Source organism: Triticum aestivum, chromosome 1B (genome assembly GCF_018294505.1).
Source record: "Triticum aestivum cultivar Chinese Spring chromosome 1B, IWGSC CS RefSeq v2.1, whole genome shotgun sequence".
Lineage (NCBI taxonomy): Eukaryota > Viridiplantae > Streptophyta > Magnoliopsida > Poales > Poaceae > Triticum > Triticum aestivum.
The window spans coordinates 9,079,690-9,101,428 of NC_057795.1; the positions used below are offsets into that span (position 1 = coordinate 9,079,690).

At 44.8% G+C, this 21,739-nt stretch overlaps 1 protein-coding gene across 1 annotated transcript; it reads left to right on the forward strand.

Moving 5' to 3' along the window:
* Positions 1-1,738: 1,738 nt before the first annotated feature.
* LOC123083985 (disease resistance protein PIK5-NP) lies at positions 1,739-5,838 on the forward strand. The gene is made up of 4 exons (XM_044505821.1): positions 1,739-1,880; positions 1,967-2,856; positions 3,114-5,385; positions 5,504-5,838. The coding sequence occupies exons 1-4, from the start codon at positions 1,872-1,874 to the stop codon at positions 5,549-5,551; spliced, it is 3,219 nt and encodes a 1,072-aa protein (XP_044361756.1). The 5' UTR covers positions 1,739-1,871; the 3' UTR covers positions 5,552-5,838.
* Positions 5,839-21,739: the final 15,901 nt, after the last annotated feature.

The following is a 21,739-nucleotide window of genomic DNA, read 5'->3' on the forward strand; positions in this document are numbered from 1 at the left end:
TCTTTCTATCAATAAATCAATGTATTCGCGTTCCCAAAACCAAAATGAGCATCTATCTTCCTACACGCATGATGATGTTTGAAATGAGCTAACACAATTGAACCAAAGAATGAGCTGTCGAAATGAGCCGAATGAAAACAGAACGTACCCCCGTCGTTTTCGCATTTGAAGAACACCCATCCAGGGTGCTTCGGCGTGCCCGAAGTTAGCCGTAGCACTGTCCGCGTGCAGTCGTCGCACTGTATGAGCGGATTCGGCGAGCCATAGATCCTATGCGCAAGCGTCGAGCCTGGCGGATGGCCGGCCGAATCCATGCCCGCAAACCGTCGCAGCGGCGAGAGGACGAACCTACACCTGCATGCGGCGATGCGACTTTGCCGGGGCTGCCCGATATGCTCCCCGGCAATTCCATCACTTGGAGCAGCCACCGGCGGCCGGAAAAGCCAAATCTGGCCGCCCACGATGAAGGGCCGCCGATCCGCAACTTCCCGGCCCGCCGACGCAGGAGGAGGGGGGGCGGAGGGCAACCTCGTGCGTGTGGCGGCCTGTCGGAGGGGCGAGGGGGAGAGGGGAGGTGGTTGGTGGGGAAAAGCGCAGGCTGAATTGTCCTCCCCACCAACCGCTCCTGCTATATGCAGGGCACCGATAGGCCGGGAGGGGGCAACCCGCGTAGTCGCGGGTTGGGGCCGAGGTTTTGGCGCGCCCCTCAAAAAAATTTGCGGGCCTGCCGCGTTTGCGGGGTCTGTTCGGGCGGGATTTTCCGCGCCTATCTGCATTTTGACGGTTATTTTGCGGGGCAGGGTTTTTTTGCGGGGTCTGCTAGAATTGCTCCTAGTTTCCTACTCCCTCTTTTCCCAAAATATAAGAACGTTTTTAACACTACACTAGTGCCAAAAATGTTTTTATATTATGGAACGGAGGGAGTACGAACCAAACATGTACGACAAGATGAATAGACTGAACGGACGGAGGGTCCTGTCCAACGAAGTCCAATTATGCAAAGATAGCTTATAACTAAAACTACTAGTGAATGTCGTTGTAGATTATACAAATGTGTATATGTACCGTACCATAGATACCCCGTACGAGTCGTTGTGTAGCCATATGACAGATATGTATATATACACTGTACAGTTGGCATCTAGCTACTGACAGATATTGCACGTTAGGCCCACATGCTTAATCATTTATCGTTTTAACAAAACGCGCACCAGGTCATGGGGCGTACTTATCTTACTCTGCAATCATGTCTCGACAAATGGAGGAAACGTAGAACCATTCATCGGTATATATATACAATTAAGAGCAACTTGTGTGTTACCCTACGATACGAAACACGTATTACGACAAGTCTGTCCCTATCCAAATATACAAAGATAGCTTATAGCTAAACCACTAGTGTAGGCCGGTTGTTGTACCTTATTAATGTTTTTTAGGGTGCCATGCAATTTTGATAAAGGTGGTGCATAATTAAACGAAGAAAGAGAAGGTTGAGTATAATACTCCTTCGGTCGGTGAAAAATCTACGTATACAAGTTTTAGGACAAATGATGGAGTGAAGTGAAAAATGCATTGGAAAGCTGTAAGCCATAATCTCTTTCATCTTTAATTACCCAACCCCCAATGAGGTAAGAGCATAGCTACTAGTGTAGCCAGCTGCTGTCATTATTATAAAAAATTGCCATTGCCAGCTAATTTGACCAGTTTTGCAACAACTGAAGAAGACGGACTTTGCAGACTGCATTGTCCTTCACTTCAATAACGCGAAACAACCATCAGGCAACAGTAGAGACCTTTAGTTAGCTCCTGCTTGCATGCTCCATTCCATTGAGACATAACTCTCCCCTCTTTCACAAGTCTCGCACACTAGCATGGATGAGGTAATTTTCGGGTTTACAGTTCTTGGAGTTCTTCATTTGATATTAATTACTCCTCTTAGTTCTACCCGTGATCTCCACCATTGCAGGATGGGCCAGCATCTTACGTTTCCATGGGGGGGCTGAATACAGAGCAAATCAAGGAAGTAGTACTAGAGCAGATGAAGGGCGTTATTGGGAGGATCTCCAAGCTGCTGCTGCGGTATCACGGTCGGCGCGTCCGTTCCACGGATTCGGTCAGCCTGTTGTTCTTGAGGTTCTTGGAGGTTGAGCTTAGCGACCTTTCTGAATTACTGAGAGAACTTCCATTGCCGGATCGGGATGGTAGTTATTATATCAAGTCCGTTATCATGCCTGATTGGCTGGAAAAGCAGAGTAACCTGGCTACGGATTTATGGAATGAGCTGTATAATCACAAGCAAGCTGGTGCGATTGGCTGCTTTTGTCGTACTACTACCAGGATCCCCTTCTCAAATCTATTCCAACTGAAGAAATTCTTGCAAGATGTTCCATCAATAGTTGAATCAAGTTGCAGATACAACCATCTTCTGCTTGCCGATGATGACGAGATTACTTCTTCAAGGATGACTAGTCCGTTGCAGCCTCATCCCTATGTGGAAACGGAAGCTGGTAGGAAGCCGCTTGTTGGCGTCCATGGCGCCCTAGGACATAAGGTGCTTAGGTGGTTCATGGACGACCATAAATGCGACACTGTTAAAATCATCTCCATGGTTGGACCCGTTGGGGTGGGGAAGACAGCTATTGCCATGGAGGTCTACCGCAGACTCCAAAGTAGAGGAAGTGGGAAAGGCAACGTATTGTGCTGCGCTACGGCTAAGGCGTCCCGGTGGCCTGATATGAAGAAGCTTCTACTGCACATTCTCTCACAGATTGACGAGCGGGCAGCACTAGCACCAGCGTCCATTGATGAGCTGGAGCAGCTTATTCAGAAAATCAGTGAATGCCTTCAAGATAGGAGGTACTTTGACATCCTACCTTTTATTTCCCATAATATTAGTCAAACACGGATTCAAAACGTTATGATGCTGTAGGCTACTCTGAGAATCTTATAAGTTCGATCAACGCACTCTGATCGGATAAGAGGTTTTTTTACACACTAGAACTGAATACTGGATATATGTCTTTAATTCATCTTTCAGAAAAATATGTCCTTAATACATTGATCATCCTAATACTATTCTGCAGTTAATATATCCTATTATTGTCCATTGATAGGTACCTCATCGTGATTGATGATATATGGAAAATATCAGATTGGGATATCATAAAGAAGGCTTTCCCCCGAAATAACCAAGGGAGCCGGATAGTGATAACTACACGTATCAGAAACACAGCTTGCTGGTGTTGCTCCTGTTTTTTTGGGCTTGTGCACGAGGTTAAGCCTCTGGGTGAGGTAGATTCAAAAATGCTACTTTTCAGAAAAGCTTTTGGCTGCGAGGTTGAACACCCACCAGAAAATTTCAGGCAAGTTTGCACCGAGATTTTGAGGAGATGTGAAGGTATCCCATTATTCATAGATGGTATGGCTGGCTGGTTACAAGAACAACAGCAGGAGATGCAGCAAAACTCTTATTATAATATGGAAGATGTCCCCCAGCTGCTACAGATATTTGAACAAGCGTTGTCTCCTACTTATGATGATCTCCCTCACATTATGAAGGTATTGGTGCTTTCCATGAGTATGCTTCCTGAATGTTATATGTTTGAGACAGATACACTCCAATACAAATGGGAATTTGAAGATTTGATTGAAGTAAATCGTCACTATGTCGGGCAAATTGAAGAGATATATATTGAGATAACGGACATTCAATATCTCGAGGTAATTGAGATATTACTTTACGAGCTCATCAACAGGAATATCATCACCCCAGTGGCAAATTGGGAAGGACCTACTCAACGGGAGGATTGGGTAGATTTTACACTAACTCATCGACTGGAGGAGGGTTGTCAGTACAAAGTAAATTACTTTATGCTACAGTTCCTTGCCTCCAAATCGGCTGATAAAGGATTTGCTTGTACCAGTGGCTGGCTAACCTCGGTAGAAAGATTAAACAAACACAACGAGAAGCCACGGCGGATAGCTCTCCACCGAACAGATCCGGATATTGAAAATTTTCTGAACACAAGGGATCTTTCGCACACGCGTTCACTAGCTATCTCCGGTACAGTCGACGGAGTCGCTCTTGAGAAGTTTATCCATCTGATCATATTGGACCTTGAAGGTTGGCAGAGCTTGAAGGATGAAGACCTATCGCTCATATGCAACAAGGGAATGTTCTTGCTCAAGTATTTAAGCCTGAGGAAAACTAGTGTCAGCAGGCTCCCGCCCGAGATCAGGAAGCTGCTCGTGCTTCATACATTGGTTGCAAGCCACACGCAGATAAGTGAGCTCCCGATAGAAGTGTGCGAGCTACAAGAATTGCATTCACTGGACCTAAGAAGCACAAAAATAAGGCACCTGCCAGAGTACATTTGGAAGGTCCCATCGCTTGAAACTCTGCTTGTTGGTGGGGATCGAGTTTACTGCGACCAAACAATATCAGAGCTACCAGAGGGAACCAGCGATCGAACTTCCCTAACCACGCTGGATACTGTTGATTTAAGCGAATGCTCTGCAGGTGTCGTAGAGTCTCTCAGCAGATTAAGGTTACTCAAGGTGCTGTGCATAAGATGGTCGTTCCGCCAATGCACTGATCCAAGAGTACAGGAAGCTCTATGCTCATGCATACAAAGATGGGAATTTCTGCAGTCTCTGACAATTCACTGTGGACTGGGTTGCCCGATGGAGTTTCTAGCTTGTCTAACCAATCCATTGCCTTGTCGTGACCTTGGGAAATTCAAGGTGACTGGAGGAAGATTTGTGAGCCTCCCCCGATGGTTCCAAGGCCTCGATCGTCTTACTTCCATAGAAATCACGGTTTGCAGGCTAGAGCAGGAAGATGTGCGGATCCTCACGTCGATGCATCCATTGAAGTGCCTCGTTCTTGGTTTGCACTTCGTTCCAGAACAAGAGATTGTGATTGACAGAGAGGGGTTCCGATTGCTTAGGAGATTGTCCGTCTGCTGTCGTGTTCCGTGGCTGACTTTCAGTCAAGAGGCTATGCCATTTCTCACATATCTTGAACTGAAAATTGGTGGAGGCCCCGGGAGTGAAGGGAGAATTCCTTCAGGGCTTGGAAACCTCGGCCGCCTGTGGGAGCTGGCCCTTTATTACAATGCGTGGTACACCAACAACACCAACGTCAAAAACATAGTCGATGCCGTGAGAAAAGGAGTGGCCGAGCACCACAACACCATCAACCTCGTCATCAACGGTATCGAGGACGAAGAGGAGTATGTCCAGGAGGCTGGAGATGGTGTAGCCGTCATCAACCGCATCCAAGAGAACAGTGAGAATCATCAGGAGGCTGAAGAAGACGTGGTCAGGGCAACCGGAAGCCAGAGTGAGATCGAAATTGTTGGCGCCCCAAAGCTGTACGATGAGGTAAACTTCATAGGCATGCTCGCACTAATGAAGTTCATTCAGTACCAGTAAATATTATTACATTGTCTAGATCTATCAACTGCGGGCTTTCTTATACATTTCGTGATTCCACTTGCAGAGCACAGCTTCACAGGATTCTCGATGGTATCCTGAAGACGGGCATTGACGGGGAGCTACAGATTTGCAGAGGGTGCTGCACAGTCGTACTGCATCATTCCTGCCACTCTACGCCATGTTATTTCCTTTGAAATTTATCCGCGTCAAGATAATAATGTTTCCCCCATCAAATGCTTCTGCATTTGGCTACGCCATGTTATTTCTATGGAAAATCATAATGACATTTTTGATGTAATGTGTGTGTACTTTGATCGTGTCGGGTCAGTTTGTGACGTCTTGCACCTGGCAGATACATTCTGATTTGGTCCTGTTGAGCTACTATCTGTTAATTTGCTCTGTTCACTGGTTGCAAAACTATCAGACAACTTACTAATTCTGTCACTGCGATTTGAATGTAACAACGACACTCTGTCAGAAACCATATCCATTATCGATCATGTCCTGATCACAAGTTTGTTTTGAGGCTACCACCGCTGCTCATGTGATTTGGTTCTTTTATAAAAGGGATTATTAGAGTGAACCCTGCGCGTAAAAAGAAACTAGGCGAAAGAAAACCAAGCAAGAAGAAACATCTTGCGGACCTGGCCAGGGACGAGGACAAGGATGGAGACCGACACCGCGCCGGCGAGCATGCAGCACAGCGCGCCGAACGGGGAAGTGGGGCAGCCGGCGAGAGTAGCGGCGCCGCATCGAACGGCGGCGGCGCATGCGGTGATGGAAAGGTAGCAAGGAGAGATTCCTGCAGGTTGCCCTCTCACGGTCTAAAATCTCTGGGACCTCCTCCATATAATGGGCCGGCCCACGTAGCTTCCTGCACGATTAGTTTATTCTTCTTCTTTGCTTTTTTCCTTTTATTCATATTTTCCAAAACATTTCAAATACATATTTCAAAAACTTCAATATTATTCAAATTTAACAACCGTGATTTCTAAAAATGCTAACGCGGTGTAAAACAATCTTAGGAAAATTAAAAAAAATGTTGACAGCATTCAAAAAAATAACGCATTTAAAGAGTAATTAGTAGTACGTCTGACACGACAGTCCATGGAACGAGCAATAAAAAGCATGCAAAAATTGCTGACATGGCCTACAATAACATCACCAGTTCCCATTCTGGTACAACAAAGCAATAAAAGCTTGTACTACTGTTTTTTCTTTGAGGGGCTTGTACTACTGTTTTTGGTGCATGCATTCTTTCAAGGGTGACATTTTGCCAATTGCGTCTAACTCAGATGATTGGGGTTTTTTGTGGTGAAACCAGCCTACCATGGTTCAAGTCCTAGACTTGGCACTGGTGCTCGCATTTTCATGACTTTATTTTAGACTTTACGGTGATGTTCGTTCAGTGCGAGAAAATGTTCCCATCGACTACGAAGACGTCTATAGTGACTTAGTTAATCTCAAGATGTGATGCCGGCTCGGTATCTCAGTGCTCATAAGGGTAAGGTGTGCGTGCGTGCATTCATAGAGAATTAGAGATGAGTGTAGGTGCGCTTATATGAACACATGCATATGTACTTCGTTGAAAATAAGGTGTCGATTCAGTACAACATATAATAAAGCAACAAAGCAGTAAAGGGAAAGGAAACAACCGATGATTAGAGGGACTGTGGTATCCCCAGCCCACCAGGGCTCAAATCCTGGTGCTCGCATCTAGATCTATTTCAGGGTTTCCGGTAATGCGCTTTCAGTGGGAGGAGACGTTCCCGTCAACAGTGGCGGATCCAGGATTGGAGGAAGCCCCGGGCCCAAAAATGTTTTTGTCGCAAGAGAAAAACTTAACGTGCATCAAACTATAGCTACCTCAAATATGACTCAATTGCACCAAATATTTAGAATTTAAACTCAATGCTTAAAGATACAACAAAATAGATAAAAGAAAAGATGACAAAAACTACAAACAATATGTGCAGTAAAAAGAGCACCAAATCAATGGCTTGCTTCATCAGTGTCTTCCATAACTTGATCAACAGTGGAAGAAGAGCCAACACCTTAGAGAAATGAAAAGCAAAATTTCATAAGAGAAGGCATAATCATCAAGTGAAAGAATTAACATTGTACAGAGTTGAAAACTTACTACTACGACGAGGTAAAATTCCTTTGCGAGATCTATAGGATTGAAAGCGATTTTATAATAGCATCATCATCAACCTTTGCAAATTCCTTTCACACTAACAGTAGCAACAACAACATTCGCATTCAAATATAATTCAAGTGAAACTGAATGTTTGACAGCTGCATCAACCAACTCCTCATAGGGGTGATTGTATGCTCGTGTATATGAGCGCTTGCATCTGTATTGTTTTCAAAAAAATAGGTCGGCCAGCCAAAACAAACAGTACACATGCATTCTTTCATGAAAATACCAATAGACAGAGACCTGCCATGTTGGAAAGGTACACCAATGGTTTTCCATTTATATATGACATGGAACCTTTAGAGCTTTTCCTGTAAATTCCCCTTTGCACCAGCCCCATATAGATTGCATATTCACTAAATGAGAGAAATAGAACCTCTCTCGTTATTATAAGTGCAGATCTCAAACCGCGTTATACATTTTTATCTAATAAAATGAAGGTTCAATTATCAAACATGATCGATGGCGTCGACTTTGGGATTATCAGTAGTCTCACAGCAGCAGGCGTTGGTCACCTTGTGGCAAAAGGGTCTCTTTGGGTAACCGATCTTAAAACATTCAGCCTTGCATTTCCGGTGCTCGCATCCACCATGAAACCCAAAGCAGAAGTCTACACGCACTATAATAAAGAAGAGTCAGGACAAGGTACATATGGTAGAAATAGTATGGATTAAGCTTGAAGGATCCATCACAGATATAAAAATAGATCAGGGGAAACATGTCAATATGTGAATCAAACTCGTCTCGTAACGCATGCATGCTGTGAAAGTTCTAGGTTTATACCCTTCAACAAAAAATTATAGGTATGTATGCAAGGGAAACAAGATGATCAACCCTATGTATGAAACTAACCTGATATGGCATCACATGACAGCATCACAGTGTCCATCACCACCATGAGGACGGCCAAGCATACGATGCTTGTGTTTCTCTTGTTGTTAAACGCCATGTCAATATGTAAAGCTAGCTCCCACTCAGAGAAAAAACGGTCTCTCTTCTATCCTTTGGGTCTATGATCTTGTGGCAATGCGTTTACTAGCACTCCTTTTGCTAGTGTCTTTAGTAGAGTATCTAGTACCATTAAAGCGAGTCATTAATGCACAAATAATTTGAAAGTCGGCACCGAATCAATTGAGAAATCAAGAAGGCAATTATTAATCAGCCAAAAACTAATTATGTATACAATTAATTAGGTCCATTAATTTGGGATTTATTTCACGCCGAATCAATTTATAAATTGATTCATTAATGCAATTAATTAATTAGGCATGTAGTTAATTTGTTGAGTTGTCATTTGCACTTGGCAGATACTCTTTGATTTGGTCCAGTTGTACTACTATCTGTTAATTTGTTTTGTTTACACGTAGTAAAACTATCAGACAGCTTGTTCATTTGGGATTGCTAAATCTCACTCGATTGAGACTTAACTAAGTCTGAGTCGATGCTATATTCGCAAGATCCATGCAATTTTTTCTTTTCATTTTTTCTTTCTTCTATTTATATGTTGTGTCACTTGACTGAGACTTGATTAAGTCTCAGTGATTAAGATCTAGCAACACCCTTATTTTATTCTATCACTGTGATTTGAATGTAACACTCTGCCAGTAAACGTACCCATTATCGATCATGTCCTGAACTCTTGATCACACGTTTGTTCTGAGGCTACGAACGCTGCTCGTTTGATTTTGTTCTTTTGAAAGGGGGTCACTGGAGTGAACCCTAAGCGTAAAAAAAAACAAGCAAGAAGAAACATCATGTGGACTTGGCCATGGAGGGGAGGAGAGACCGGCACCGACCAGGCGAGCATGCATGCGACGGCGCAGCACAACGTGTAGGACGGGGAAGTGGGGCAGATGGCTAGAGTAGCTGCGGCGCGGGAGGCGGGGAGCACCAAATGGCGATGGCGTGGGAGGTGATGGAAAGGTGGTAACGAAACAGAAACAATGTCACAAATCTAAAATATGGGATCTCCTTTGTATAATGGGTCGACCGGAGTAGCTTCTGCAGGTTACTTTTGTTCTCTGTTTTTTCATTCATTCACTTTTATATTTTCAAAAAAAAATCTAAACAGGAATATTTCAATATCTAAATGTATTTAATTTTTTTAAATGTTACCTCAATGTAAAAACAATTGTTAGCACAATTTTAAGAAATATTGATAGCTTTCAAAAAATGTTTACATAAAATTTAAATAATGTTCATGCATTTCCCAAAAATGTACTTGTCATTTTTTTATAAAGAATAAAAATATAAATGTTTATGTAATTTTTAAAAAGAGTTTCGTACCAACAAAAAATTCACATTAAAATAAATAAATGTTCACACATCTCAATATTTTGTTCCTACATCTTAAAAATAAAAAAATGTACTAAAATGTTCGCGTAGTTTAAAAGGTCTCTCCTACTATTCAGAAAAAAGTTTCAATGTGTATTTCAAACATGCTTAACAAGTATTTGAAAAATATTCAAAAACTGCATTAGAAAATATATTAAACAGGTATTTGAATTTTTTAAAATGTATATAGATTATGTTTTAGATGTATAGCAAATGTACACTGTGTATTCAAAAAGTAGACATCAAAACATATATTAGAAAAAAAACGTTAATCATGTATTTAGAAAATCTTAACGTGTATAGAAAATGTTCCTGACATACAGAAAAGTGTACAATATGTATTTAAAAAGTACTCCCTCCATCTGAAAATACTTGTCATCAAAATGGATAAAAAGAGATGTATCTAGAACTAAAATACATCTAGATACATCACTTTTTATTCTTTTTGATGACAAGTATTTCCGGACGGAGGGTCATGTGTTCAATAAAATAAAACCTGAAGAAAACTGGTGAAAACCAAAGAAAAAAGAAAGAGAAAAAAGCGAAGCTGAAGGAAACCAGATAAAAAACGAAGGAAACTTACAGGAAACCTATGCAAAGAGTGAAAAACTGATAAAGCAATCCAGAAAGAAAAAAAAACTCACGCCGATGTTACTGTGGTGGGCCGGGCTTGTATCGCCATGCCAGAGGCAAGACTTAGTTAAGCCTCGTGACAGGATGGAAATCATGTACTACTTTTTTGGTGAATAATTTCTTTGGCAATATGTTTTCTTACTCGCAATATATTAATCCGAGATTTTCGATTATTTAATCAAGCCCTGCTGGCTCGTCAGGCTTGGAGATTAATCACGAGGCCGGAGAGTTTGTGTGCTCGTTTACTCAAAGCCAAATACTACTCGGCTGGTAAGTTGGAAGTACTGTGTTTTCTGGTAATGCATCATCGTCATGGTCTGCCATTAGTCATGGTTTGGAGCTTTTGAAAAAGGGTTTAATTTGGAGAATAGGCAATGGGAGAAGTATACGGGTGTGGCGGGATAGCTGGATTCCTCGTCCCTACTCGTATAAACCAATCACACGGCAGGGGGTGTGCCGCATCAGATATGTTTCTGACCTGCTAAATGAGAACGGCTCCTGGAAGGTACAAGTTCTGAACCAATATTTCATGCAAGCTGATGTGGCCGAAATCTTAAAAATTAGAGTTTCGCCAAGGCAAAGCGAAGATGTCATTGCTTGGGGGCCAGATAAATTGGGGGTTTTCTCTGTAAAGAGGGCTTACCATTTGGCGTTTGATGTGGTACACAGGTCCAATGCACCGTCCTCTAGCTCGATGCCTTCCGGTGCGAGGAACTGTTGGAAGTTCATATGGAAGTGTGGTGCCCCGCCAACGGTGGCAAATTTTGCATGGAGGGTTGCGACTGATGGGTTGCCAACGTGGAAGAATAAGCATAAGATTGGCTTGGAGACCACAAGTATTTGTCCAGTCTGTGGAGTAGAGGAAGAGGACAATTTTCACCCTTTCTTGAGATGCCAACTAGGAAGAGATCTTTATTTGAGTATGGCAAAAATCTGGAGCTTACCCCGGCCTCAGATGATTCCCAACTGTGGGAAGGAGTGGCTCCTGCAATTGTTAGCTCCCAGAAGTGATATGGAACGCTGTATGATTCTGCTTGTTTTCTGGAGAGCTTGGTATATTCGCAATGAAGTGGTGCATAATAAACCAACACCGCAGATGGAGGCGTCAGTAAGATATCTGCAGAGTTACCTTGCTTCTCTTATGGCCATCACGATCGACAGTAGTGCTGATCCAGTGAAAGGGAAGTCATATATTACTATGGAGGAAAGAGGCCATGGCGATTTTCACACGGCAAAGCTGCCTGGATGGGAGAAACCAAAACACGGGTGGATGAAACTAAACACAGATGGAGCTTTTGTGGCATGTGATAATGCGGATGCTGGCATGATCTTGAGGGATGAGTTTGGCAAAATAATCTTCTCTTCTTGCAGGGTGCTGCAGTTTTGCCGAGACGCACTAGAGGCTGAACTTTATGCATGCTTGGAAGGGCTATCTTCGGCGGTCCAACGTACGTCTCTCCCGATTCAAGTTGAGATGGACTCCTCTATTGCCGTTGCTATGATCACGTGTTGTGAAGTTGATCGATCACTGTATTCATTGTTGATTAATGAGATTAGGGGTTTACTAAACCGTCATCAAGATTGTATTACTCATATTGCTCGCTCACAGAATAAGGCGAGCGATAAGCTAGCGTCTTTTGGTCGTTCTAGTAATAGAACTATGACTTGGTTAGGGTCAGGTCCTCCTGAAGTTTTGGAGATAGTGGTTGAGGATTGTTTTGATACTGTGATTGAGTAATACAAGTATTTGAGTTCGCAAAAAAAAAGTTAATTCGTGTACTCCTAATTCTAAACAAAGGCTGACATTAATTCACTGTATCTTATCTGTTGTGACAAATACGGCTTTGCTAAAACTCAAACTACTGATTTTTCATAAAATTTTAATAAATGTTGCATTAATATATCTTTTGTTCAAGTTAAGTTCCCGAAAAATAGATGTGTATGCAAAATACAATCTTTGGTTGAAGAAACAACTCCTTTGTCTCCATGAACATTTCTCTCGTCAATACTAGTATAAAAAAAAGATGATGTGCAACCTAATGAAATGTCTGATAAGGATTAGTGGAAGTGCTCTAATTGTTAAACACTTGGGAGCACAACATCCAGTCAAATATACTGTGTATGTGTGTGTTGATGTTAATGTGCTTGGGAGGTGACTAGCCAAAGCAACCGGGTTGTGGACTGCCGTGATCCCATTAAGTGCAACAATTGCTTCTGCTCTGGCCATCGTGCCCGTGACTGCCACAAATTTCGTTGTTCCTCAACAACGGCTACCCAAGTCAATCAGGCTCCTCTCCAACAACATCACCCTGCACCACCTCATTTTGCTCCCCACGATAGAGGCATCCCAGGCTCAGACTTGCAATCTCTCCTCGCATCGCTTCGCGTTGAGCTCCTTCAGTTGGTCAATGGCCGCGTTGAGGAGGTGGCCCGCCCTTTGTGTGATGAGGTAGCATCAATCAAGCTTTGGATGGCGCGTGCGGCTTCTTGTTTGGAGCGTGCGGAGGCCGTGTCGCAGACCCCACATGCGTCGCCTCCCCTTGCTGAGCTCGATGTTGGCCTTGCGGACGAACATGATGCAGAGCTATATGGACCTCTTTCCCCTCGTGTTGGGTCTAGTTCGCTGTTGTTGCCTGCCTTGTCCTCTGTGTCAGATGCCTTTAAGGGTGAGGCCATAGACGGGGTTATTGCCCTGGTTTTGCAGATCATGCCTGACATGCAGGACTTGTGTGTGGGGCATGTTTCGCCTGTGTCAATGGTGGAACCAAAGGAGTTTACTATGGTTGATGTTAGCGTTGTGGCTAGAGTGTTGTCAGTGGAGCATGTGGAGGTCGTCTCGCCGGCGACCTTGTGTGAGGGACATGATTCACCTTTTTCATGTGAGCAACTGGAGGTTCCTGAGTCCATCGTGCCGGTGGTACCTATGGGCAATGATGTTGGGGCGGTTGATATGTTGGCACCTGATCCTTTGGAACCCAGCCAGCCGCTCACCTTTGTGGACCGTGGAGTTTCCGACTTTGCGGTTGCCCACTCGCACAATGCCGTTGGCCAGGTGGTGTCTGTACGTGACAAAGTCGATGAGATTCTCTTCCAGATTGAGATTCATAGCTTGCTCAAACGTTTGGAGGCGGCTAGCCCTGGATCTGGCAAGACGATTGTGGAGGAGGCTCTCAGGAACAAAAGAAAGAAGAGTGATGCCGCAAAGAAGGCGTCTGCAGCTGCTTGATGGAGGGACATCAGTCTCTTGGATTGTCCTTAAGGCCCGGCTTGTCTCTGTGGATTTGGTGGTGTTCGTGGTCTTCGGCCGAGGTTCTCCCGTTGGGGGATTTCTTTGCGAGTAGGAGGGTGTGGGTTGGTGATCGTTGCGTGTTGGGTATGGTTGTGTTGCGTGTTGGGTATGATTGCATGTGCTTATGGGTTGCATGCTCAGTCAGTTGACCGCATGTGGTTGATTTGTACCGGTTTTCGCCCGGTTTTCTGTTAATTAACTGGGTAACTGTCTTCTTCTTAATTAATCGATAAGGCAAATTTTTTGCCTCCGTTTGGAAAAAAAATGAGTAGTTGCCTTGGCCCAAATGAAGCCGGTCAATTCATGTGTAACTTCCTAAAATTGTCCTTTGAAATGTATGACAAGTGGCCTCCTGTAGACATTAACCTGTGACAAAATTCACAAAACTGATCGAATTAATTAACCAATCGTCGTTGTGCGAAGATTGGGAGACGACTGACTGCTTAGTCGTCATTGATCGACTTTGAACAAGCTCAAGTCATCCGCGCTACCACGAACTGAACTTTGAAGCAAGTATTCCCTCCTTGCAAATATGAAAGCTCCGTTCACTAGACAGCTGAACCAAGCACTAGTGTATAAAGGCCCTTTAAAGACACTTAGTTGGAAAATTTTGCAAAACCACAGTGCAGGCGTGGATGTTTCTTTTTTTGCGTACGAAAGAAATTTCATTACTTAAATCGAGTCATTACACTACACTCCTGTCTACACAGGGAATCAGTCTCCTCATGGACACTACCAAGCCAAACTGCAGTTCTGGGCCTGGAACGACCCATCTGCGCGGGTGCATGGCTAGCTTTATTTTGCTCTCTCCTAATCTGTGATGTTTTATGTTCTCGGTTTGCAAGGAGCTGCCGGATGTCACCGATCGCCGCCGCTATTGGCAATCGATTGGTCACCACCTCGCTGATCATGTTGGCCGCTGCCGAGCAATCCATCTCCATGATGAGCATCTCCTGGCTCCTCTCGAAGGCCAAAGATATGCCCTCTAGTAGTGCCGCCATCTCGGCTTCCGGGGCGCTCGCGCATCTGCTAATGAAACGACAAGACTGTTAGCTTTAATATTGATGCATGTATCTGCATATTTAGTTTGCTTTTGTCATGTATGTAGGATAGGTTAGAGAGTAGCTAGTGCGGTGAAGCTTCAGCGGAGATGTGTGGAGAAGGCGAGATGCCAAGGGGTCGTGCGATACGACGACGATGGCGAGATGCCGATGGTGGCATGAGACTGCAGTGTTGTGCGAGGCAGCGTGGCCGTGTGATGCGGCAAGTGCGACGAAGGCTGGAGCGTGGGACTCTACGTGCATGTTCAGTTTGGTGTTGAGTTGGCCTAGTCCTTTGGCCGTTAAGAGGAGGTTGAGCAAGGACCGGGCATAGGCGTGCATGTAGTGGTGATTAGGCTGCATGCATGAGTTTGTTAGCCGGTGCTGCAGGTCCTGCGGATATTCAACGAAAATTGGGGTCGTCCGTGCAGTACTGGCCGTAGGAAAAGGTCATGTGTTAGTGGCCTGGGTTAGTGCGTGAGTGCATGGGTTAGTGGGTTAGTGTAGCCGGGTGTGGCGGCTGGCTTGGCAGGTCGGTCAATCACTTGTGTATATAAGCACTGCTTTGAGTTAATGAAAGAGTTGAAGGCCGTGAGGGCTGAGCAGTGAAAACATGTAGCCACTGTGATTTTCACCGGGAGACAAGGCAAAGCCAGCTTTCTCCTTGGTGAAGTGTGTGTGCGTGTAAGTTTCCATGATGTGTGTTCTTGTGTTCTTGAAAAAAGAAGAGAGAAACCTCAGGAGAGTTGTGCGATGCAGCTAGAGGTAGAAGAAGAAGCGGCGCTGCAAGGAGGCAGCCCCAACAAAGACGAGTAAATGACTCTACCCCCATCCTTTTCTAAAAAATGACTCTACCCCCTGGTCTCAAAGAATCATGCCAGCACCTCATGTGACGTCTTCTTCCTTCCATGCACCATCTACATTTAGCTTAACTCAGGATGTTTACTGGAACAACACAAAAAAACATGGATGAAGAATTGTGTGTTCCCTCCAGTTTCTGGAAAAGAAGGCTTATCCTGGGCCTCTGCATCTGAAAGATGCATGCGGCCATATTATTGAAAAGTTCCAAAGTAAACATAGTCTTAGCTCCATTACAGCTCACAAACGGAGCAACAAAAACAAAAAGAAAACTCATTGCCACAACCGGCAGGATAAAATGACTAGAACACTAGACGCTGATGAATAAATAGGCAGTTTTTCAATTAAATTAATCCATGAATAAATCATGAGCATGACATGGACATCATTGATAACCGATCTAACAGAGCATGTAATACGCACATAGTAGAAACATCTACGCATATCGCTAGTACTGCTATAACAGAAAGAAACACGAGGGGGATAAGCGATGTATACCCTCCAATCGGCCACGCGGCGGCGGTGACGGTGGCAGCAGCCGCGGCATCCTCGGCGGCCTTTTTGTCGGCCTCGGCCTTCTCAGCGACGGCACGGTCGGCGTCGGTCGACATGGTGATGACGAAGGTGATGCGGACATAGATAAACAGAAGCGAGTAGTCGCGTAGTCGCTACCCAAAAACCTAATCGCCCCTCTCCCGTACAGGATCCGGAGAGGCAAGATTTTGGAGGCCTGCTCTCCCGTCAACCGTGTACGTGGTGAACGGGATGAAGTCGCCGGTGGCAGCAGCAGCAGAGGAACAACGTGGGCGTGGAGGCGGAGATGGAGATGCGTTCTGTTTCGCGGCGGCTAGGGTTGGCAGCGCCCCACATATATATGTGCGGCAGAGACGTGGGCTAAACCCACGTCCAAGTCGGTAGCCCATGATCCGACGTCTCAGATCGTGGCCCTACCTGTCAAAGACTCTCTGTTCTTGACCGGCAAAAAGAAGCGCATAGGAGTGAGCTCGGCTCGGCTCAATCCCGCAACCCGCGGCGCGTCGTGATGAGGCGTGGCGTGGCGTGGCGAGGCGAGTGGAGGAGGAGGAGTGCGCGAGGGCTTCTTTTTCTTCTCAAGCTCCAATAGCATGAGGGAGAGAATCTCTTATAAACCACTCCAACTCTCCTTCCACTAGCGGTATGTGACTAAACTTCCCACCACCTTGTCACGCCACCTACATGGGCCCTTAGAGATTAAATCTGAAATTGTCATATGGGCTCTAGGCCCATCTGATATTTCAACAATCCCCTCCAGATCTCAGGGTCCCACTTTGTCCTTTGTTCCAAACGCTGTTTTGATATACCAGCATCTCAGTGGAGACCGATTAAGGTTGAGCTCCACCTAGACCAAGTAGTTACACTCCTACACAACTAAACAATGGACTAAGCCTTGAATTGTCAGTTTGGCGTCAAGAAGTTTCACCACAAGTCTCACTGATACGAGGCTGCCGAAGGCCAACCCCTCGGGTGGAGCATATTAGTCACACTCCTGGCCTGTTCATGAGCTTGCTAGAGATCACCACAGTCTCATAGACTGTGACCAGTAGTTGGGCTCATATAGGTGTGTTCCTCCAGAGATCGCTCTGTAGGATAGCATCTTGCTTATACATATAAGCCTTGGAACACATTAAGACAGTAGTCATCCTTCCATACAGTTTCCGAGAGTATTGCATCTCCAACGGAGTGGGTTAGTAAAGTTACTCTCCTCAGTTCACCACTGGCTTGTTTTCCCAGGTCCTACTTCACGGGATCTCCGATCATATAGGTTGGGTTACTACCATGGCAACTCATGTGGGTCTCACACCCATCTCCCTTGATGCGCTATCTATCACAACACGTGATAGCCCTTTAGTAAAGGGATCTGCCAGATTCTTAGCCGTTTGAATATAATCCAATGCTATCACTCTGGAGTTCCTCAATTTTCTGACAGCTTTCAATCTCATTCTTATGTGTTTGTTGGACTTCATGTTGTCCTTTGAACTCTTCACCTTGACAATAACAGTTTGATTGTCGCAGTTCATAAGGATCGCCGGAACCGGCTTCTCAACCACTGGCAAGTCCATCAACAGATCTTGAAGCCATTCCGCTTCGCCACCCGATGTATCTAATGCTATAAATTCTGCTTCCATTGTCGATCTTGTTAAGATCGTTTGCTTGCAAGACTTCCAGGAAACAGCACCACCTCCAAGAGTAAACATATACCCAGTTGTGGCCTTCATCTCATCAGCATCAGAGATCCAATTCGCATCACTATACCCTTCAAGTACCGAAGGGTATCCGGTATAGTGAAGTCCATAGTTCATAGTACCTTTCAGATAGCGCATAACTCTCTCAAGAGCACGCCAATGTACATCACCCGGTTTGGAAACAAATCGGCTCAGTGTGCTAATAGCAAATGCGATGTCAGGCCTCGTTTCGCTCGCTAGATACTGGAGTGAACCAACAATCTTAGAGTATCTCAATTGATCTATAGCTGTGCCTTTAGACTTTTGAATCAGCACACTAGAATCATATGGTGTTTGAGATGGTTTGCAGTCCGAATATCCAAAGCGACTCAACACCTTCTCAACATAGTGGGATTGCAGAAGTGTAATCCCACCCTCATCATCTCTCAATAGCTTGATGTTCAAGATAACATCAGCCACTCCAAGGTCCTTCATCTCAAAGTTCTGAGATAGGAAAGACTTAACCTCCTCGATCAACTTGAGATTAGTTCCAAATATCTGTATGTCATCAACATACAAACACAGTATAACTCCTTCGCCCCACCATAGCGATAGTATACACATTTGCCGGCCTCATTAACAACAAAGCCAATAGATGTCAAGGTTTCATTAAACTTATCATGCCATTGCTTAGGCGCTTGTCTCATGCCATACAAAGATTTCACCAACTTACACACCTTTCCTTCCTGACCATCTATCACAAAGCCATCAGGCTGTTGTATATAGATTTCCTCCTTTAGCTCTTCGTTCAGGAAAGCCGTCTTAACATCCATCTGATGAATGAGAAGACCATGCCAGGCCGCCAACGAGAGTAATACTTGAATGGTGGTCAGTCTGGCCACAGGTGAATAAGTGTCGAAGAAATCTTCTTCTTCTTTCTGGGCATAGCCCTTGGCCACAAGCCTAGCCTTGTACTTTTCTATCGTACCATCGGGCCTAAGCTTCTTCTTGAACACTCACTTGCATCCCAATGGTTGCAACCATAAGGACGTTCAGTAAGCTCCCAAGTCTCGTTAGCCATGATGGAATCCATCTCGCTACGGACCGCATCCTTCCAGTAGTCAGCTTCTAGAGATGCATACGCTTCTGAAATAGAAGTGGGATTATCCTCCACGAGGTATATGAAGAAATCATCACCAAAGGTCTTTAAAGTCCTTTGTCTCTTGCCCCTACCAAGGGTTTCCTCATTATCCTCCTCAGGATTTTCATCATGTGTTTGTTTATAATATTCCATCGGAATGGCAGGTTCAGGAGTCTCCTCAGATTACTGTCTAGAAATGCTTTGTACATCTCTCATGGGGAAAATGTCCTCAAAGAATGTAGCATCCTTAGACTCCATAATTGTACCGACCTTCATGTCAGGTACCACAGATTTCACTACTAGAAATCTATAGCCAACACTATTCATAGCGTAGCCCAAATTAACACAGTCCACAGTCTTCGGTCCAAGCTTACGCTTTTTGGGGATCGGCACATTAACTTTCGCCAAGCAGCCCCAAGTATGTAAGTACGAGAGTGTTGTCCTTCTCTTGGTCCACTTCTCATAAGGAGTGATCTCATTATCCTTTGTCGGAACTTTATTTAGGACATGACATGATTGAAGGAAATATGCCCTAGAGGCAATAATAAAGTTATTATTTATTTCCTCATATCATGATAAATGTTTATTATTCATGCTAGAACTATATTAACAGGAAACATGATACATGTGTGAATACATAGACAAACATAACGTCACTAGTATGCCTCTACTTGACTAGCTCATTAATCAAAGATGGTTATGTTTCCTAACCATAGACATGTGTTGTCATTTGATTAAAGAGATCACATCATTAGAGAATGATGTGATTGACATGACCCATTCTGTTAGCCTAGCACTTGATCGTTTAGTATGTTGCTATTGCTTTTCTTCATGACTTATACATGTTCCTGTAACTATGAGTTTATGCAACTCCCGTTTACCGGAGGAACACTTTGTGTGCTACCAAACGTCACAATGTAATTGGGTGATTATAAAGGAGTTCTACAGGTGTCTCCAAAGGTACATGTTGGGTTGGCGTATTTCAAGATTAGGTTTTGTCACTCCGATTGTCGGAGAGGTATCTCTGGGCCCTCTCGGTAATGCACATCACTATAAGCCTTGCAAGCAATGTAGATAATGAGTTAGTTACGGAATGATGCATTACGTAACAAGTAAAGAGACTTGCCGGTAATGAGATTGAACCAGGTATTAGATACCGACGATCGAATCTCGGGCAAGTAACATGCCGATGACAAAGGGAACAACGTATGTTATTATGCGGTTTGACCGATAAAGATCTTCGTAGAATATGTAGGAGCCAATATGAGCAACCAGGTTCCGCTATTGGTTATTGACCGAGAATAGTTCTAGGTCATGTCTACATAGTTCTCGAACCCGTAGGGTCCGCACGCTTAACGTTATGATGATAGTTTTATTATGAGTTTATATGTTTTGATGTACCGAAGGTTGTTCGGAGTCCCGGATGTGATCCCGGACATGACGAGGAGTCTCGAAATGGTCGAGACATAAAGATTGATATATTGGAAGCCTATATTTGGATATCGGAATCATTCCGGGAGAAACCGGGATTTTTCCGGAGTACCGGGGGGTTACCGGAACCCCCCCCCCCCCGGGGGTTATTGGGCCTACATGGGCCTTGAGGGAGAAGAGGGGAGCCGGCCAGGGCAGGCCGCGCGCCCCCTCCCCCCTAGTCCGAATAGGACAAGGAAGGGGGGGGCGCCCCCCTTTCCGCTTTCCCCTCCCCCCTTTCCTTCTCCACCAAGGCAAGAGGGGGGAGTCCTACTCCCGGTGGGAGTAGGACTCCTCCAGGTGCACTCCTAGGGGGCCGGCCGTACCTCCCCCCTCCCTCCTTTATATACGGGGGCAGGAGGACACCTCTAGACACACAAGTTGATCTTCGTGATCGTTCCTTAGCCGTGTGCGGTGCCCCCCTCCACCATATTCCACCTCGGTCATATCGTTGCAGTGTTTAGGCGAAGCCCTGCGTCGGTAGAACATCATCATCGTCACCACGCCGTCGTGATGACGGAACTCATCCCCAACACCCTGCTGGATCGGAGTCCGGGGATCGCCATCGAGCTGAACGTGTGCTGAACTCGGAGGTGTCGTACGTTCGGTGCTTGGATCGGTCAGATCGTGAAGACGTACGACTACATCAACCGCGTTGTCATAACGCTTCCGCTTACGGTCTACGAGGGTACGTGGACAACACTCTCCCCTCTCGTTGCTATGCATCACCATGATCTTGCGTGTGCGTAGGTAAATTTTTAAAATTACTACGTTTCCCAACAATGATGTCATTATAGCCTCCCCCCACCATGCCTTGGATAAACCCGACGTATCTAACATGGCGTTAACCAAATCAGTTAGAGTACGGTTTTTCCGCTCGGCAACCCCGTTTGACTGGGGTGAGTAGGGAGGCGTCCTCTCATGAATAATACCGTGTTCGCACAGAAGGCATCAAACTCTTTCGAGAAGTACTCTCCACCATGATCTGACCGAACTCGTTTAGTTTTCTTTTCGAGTTGATTCTCAATTTCTGCCTTGTAGATTTTAAAGTAGTGTAGAACCTCATCTTTGGTATTTAACAGATACACATAGCAATATCTAGTGAAATCATCTATCAAAGTCATGAAATATTTC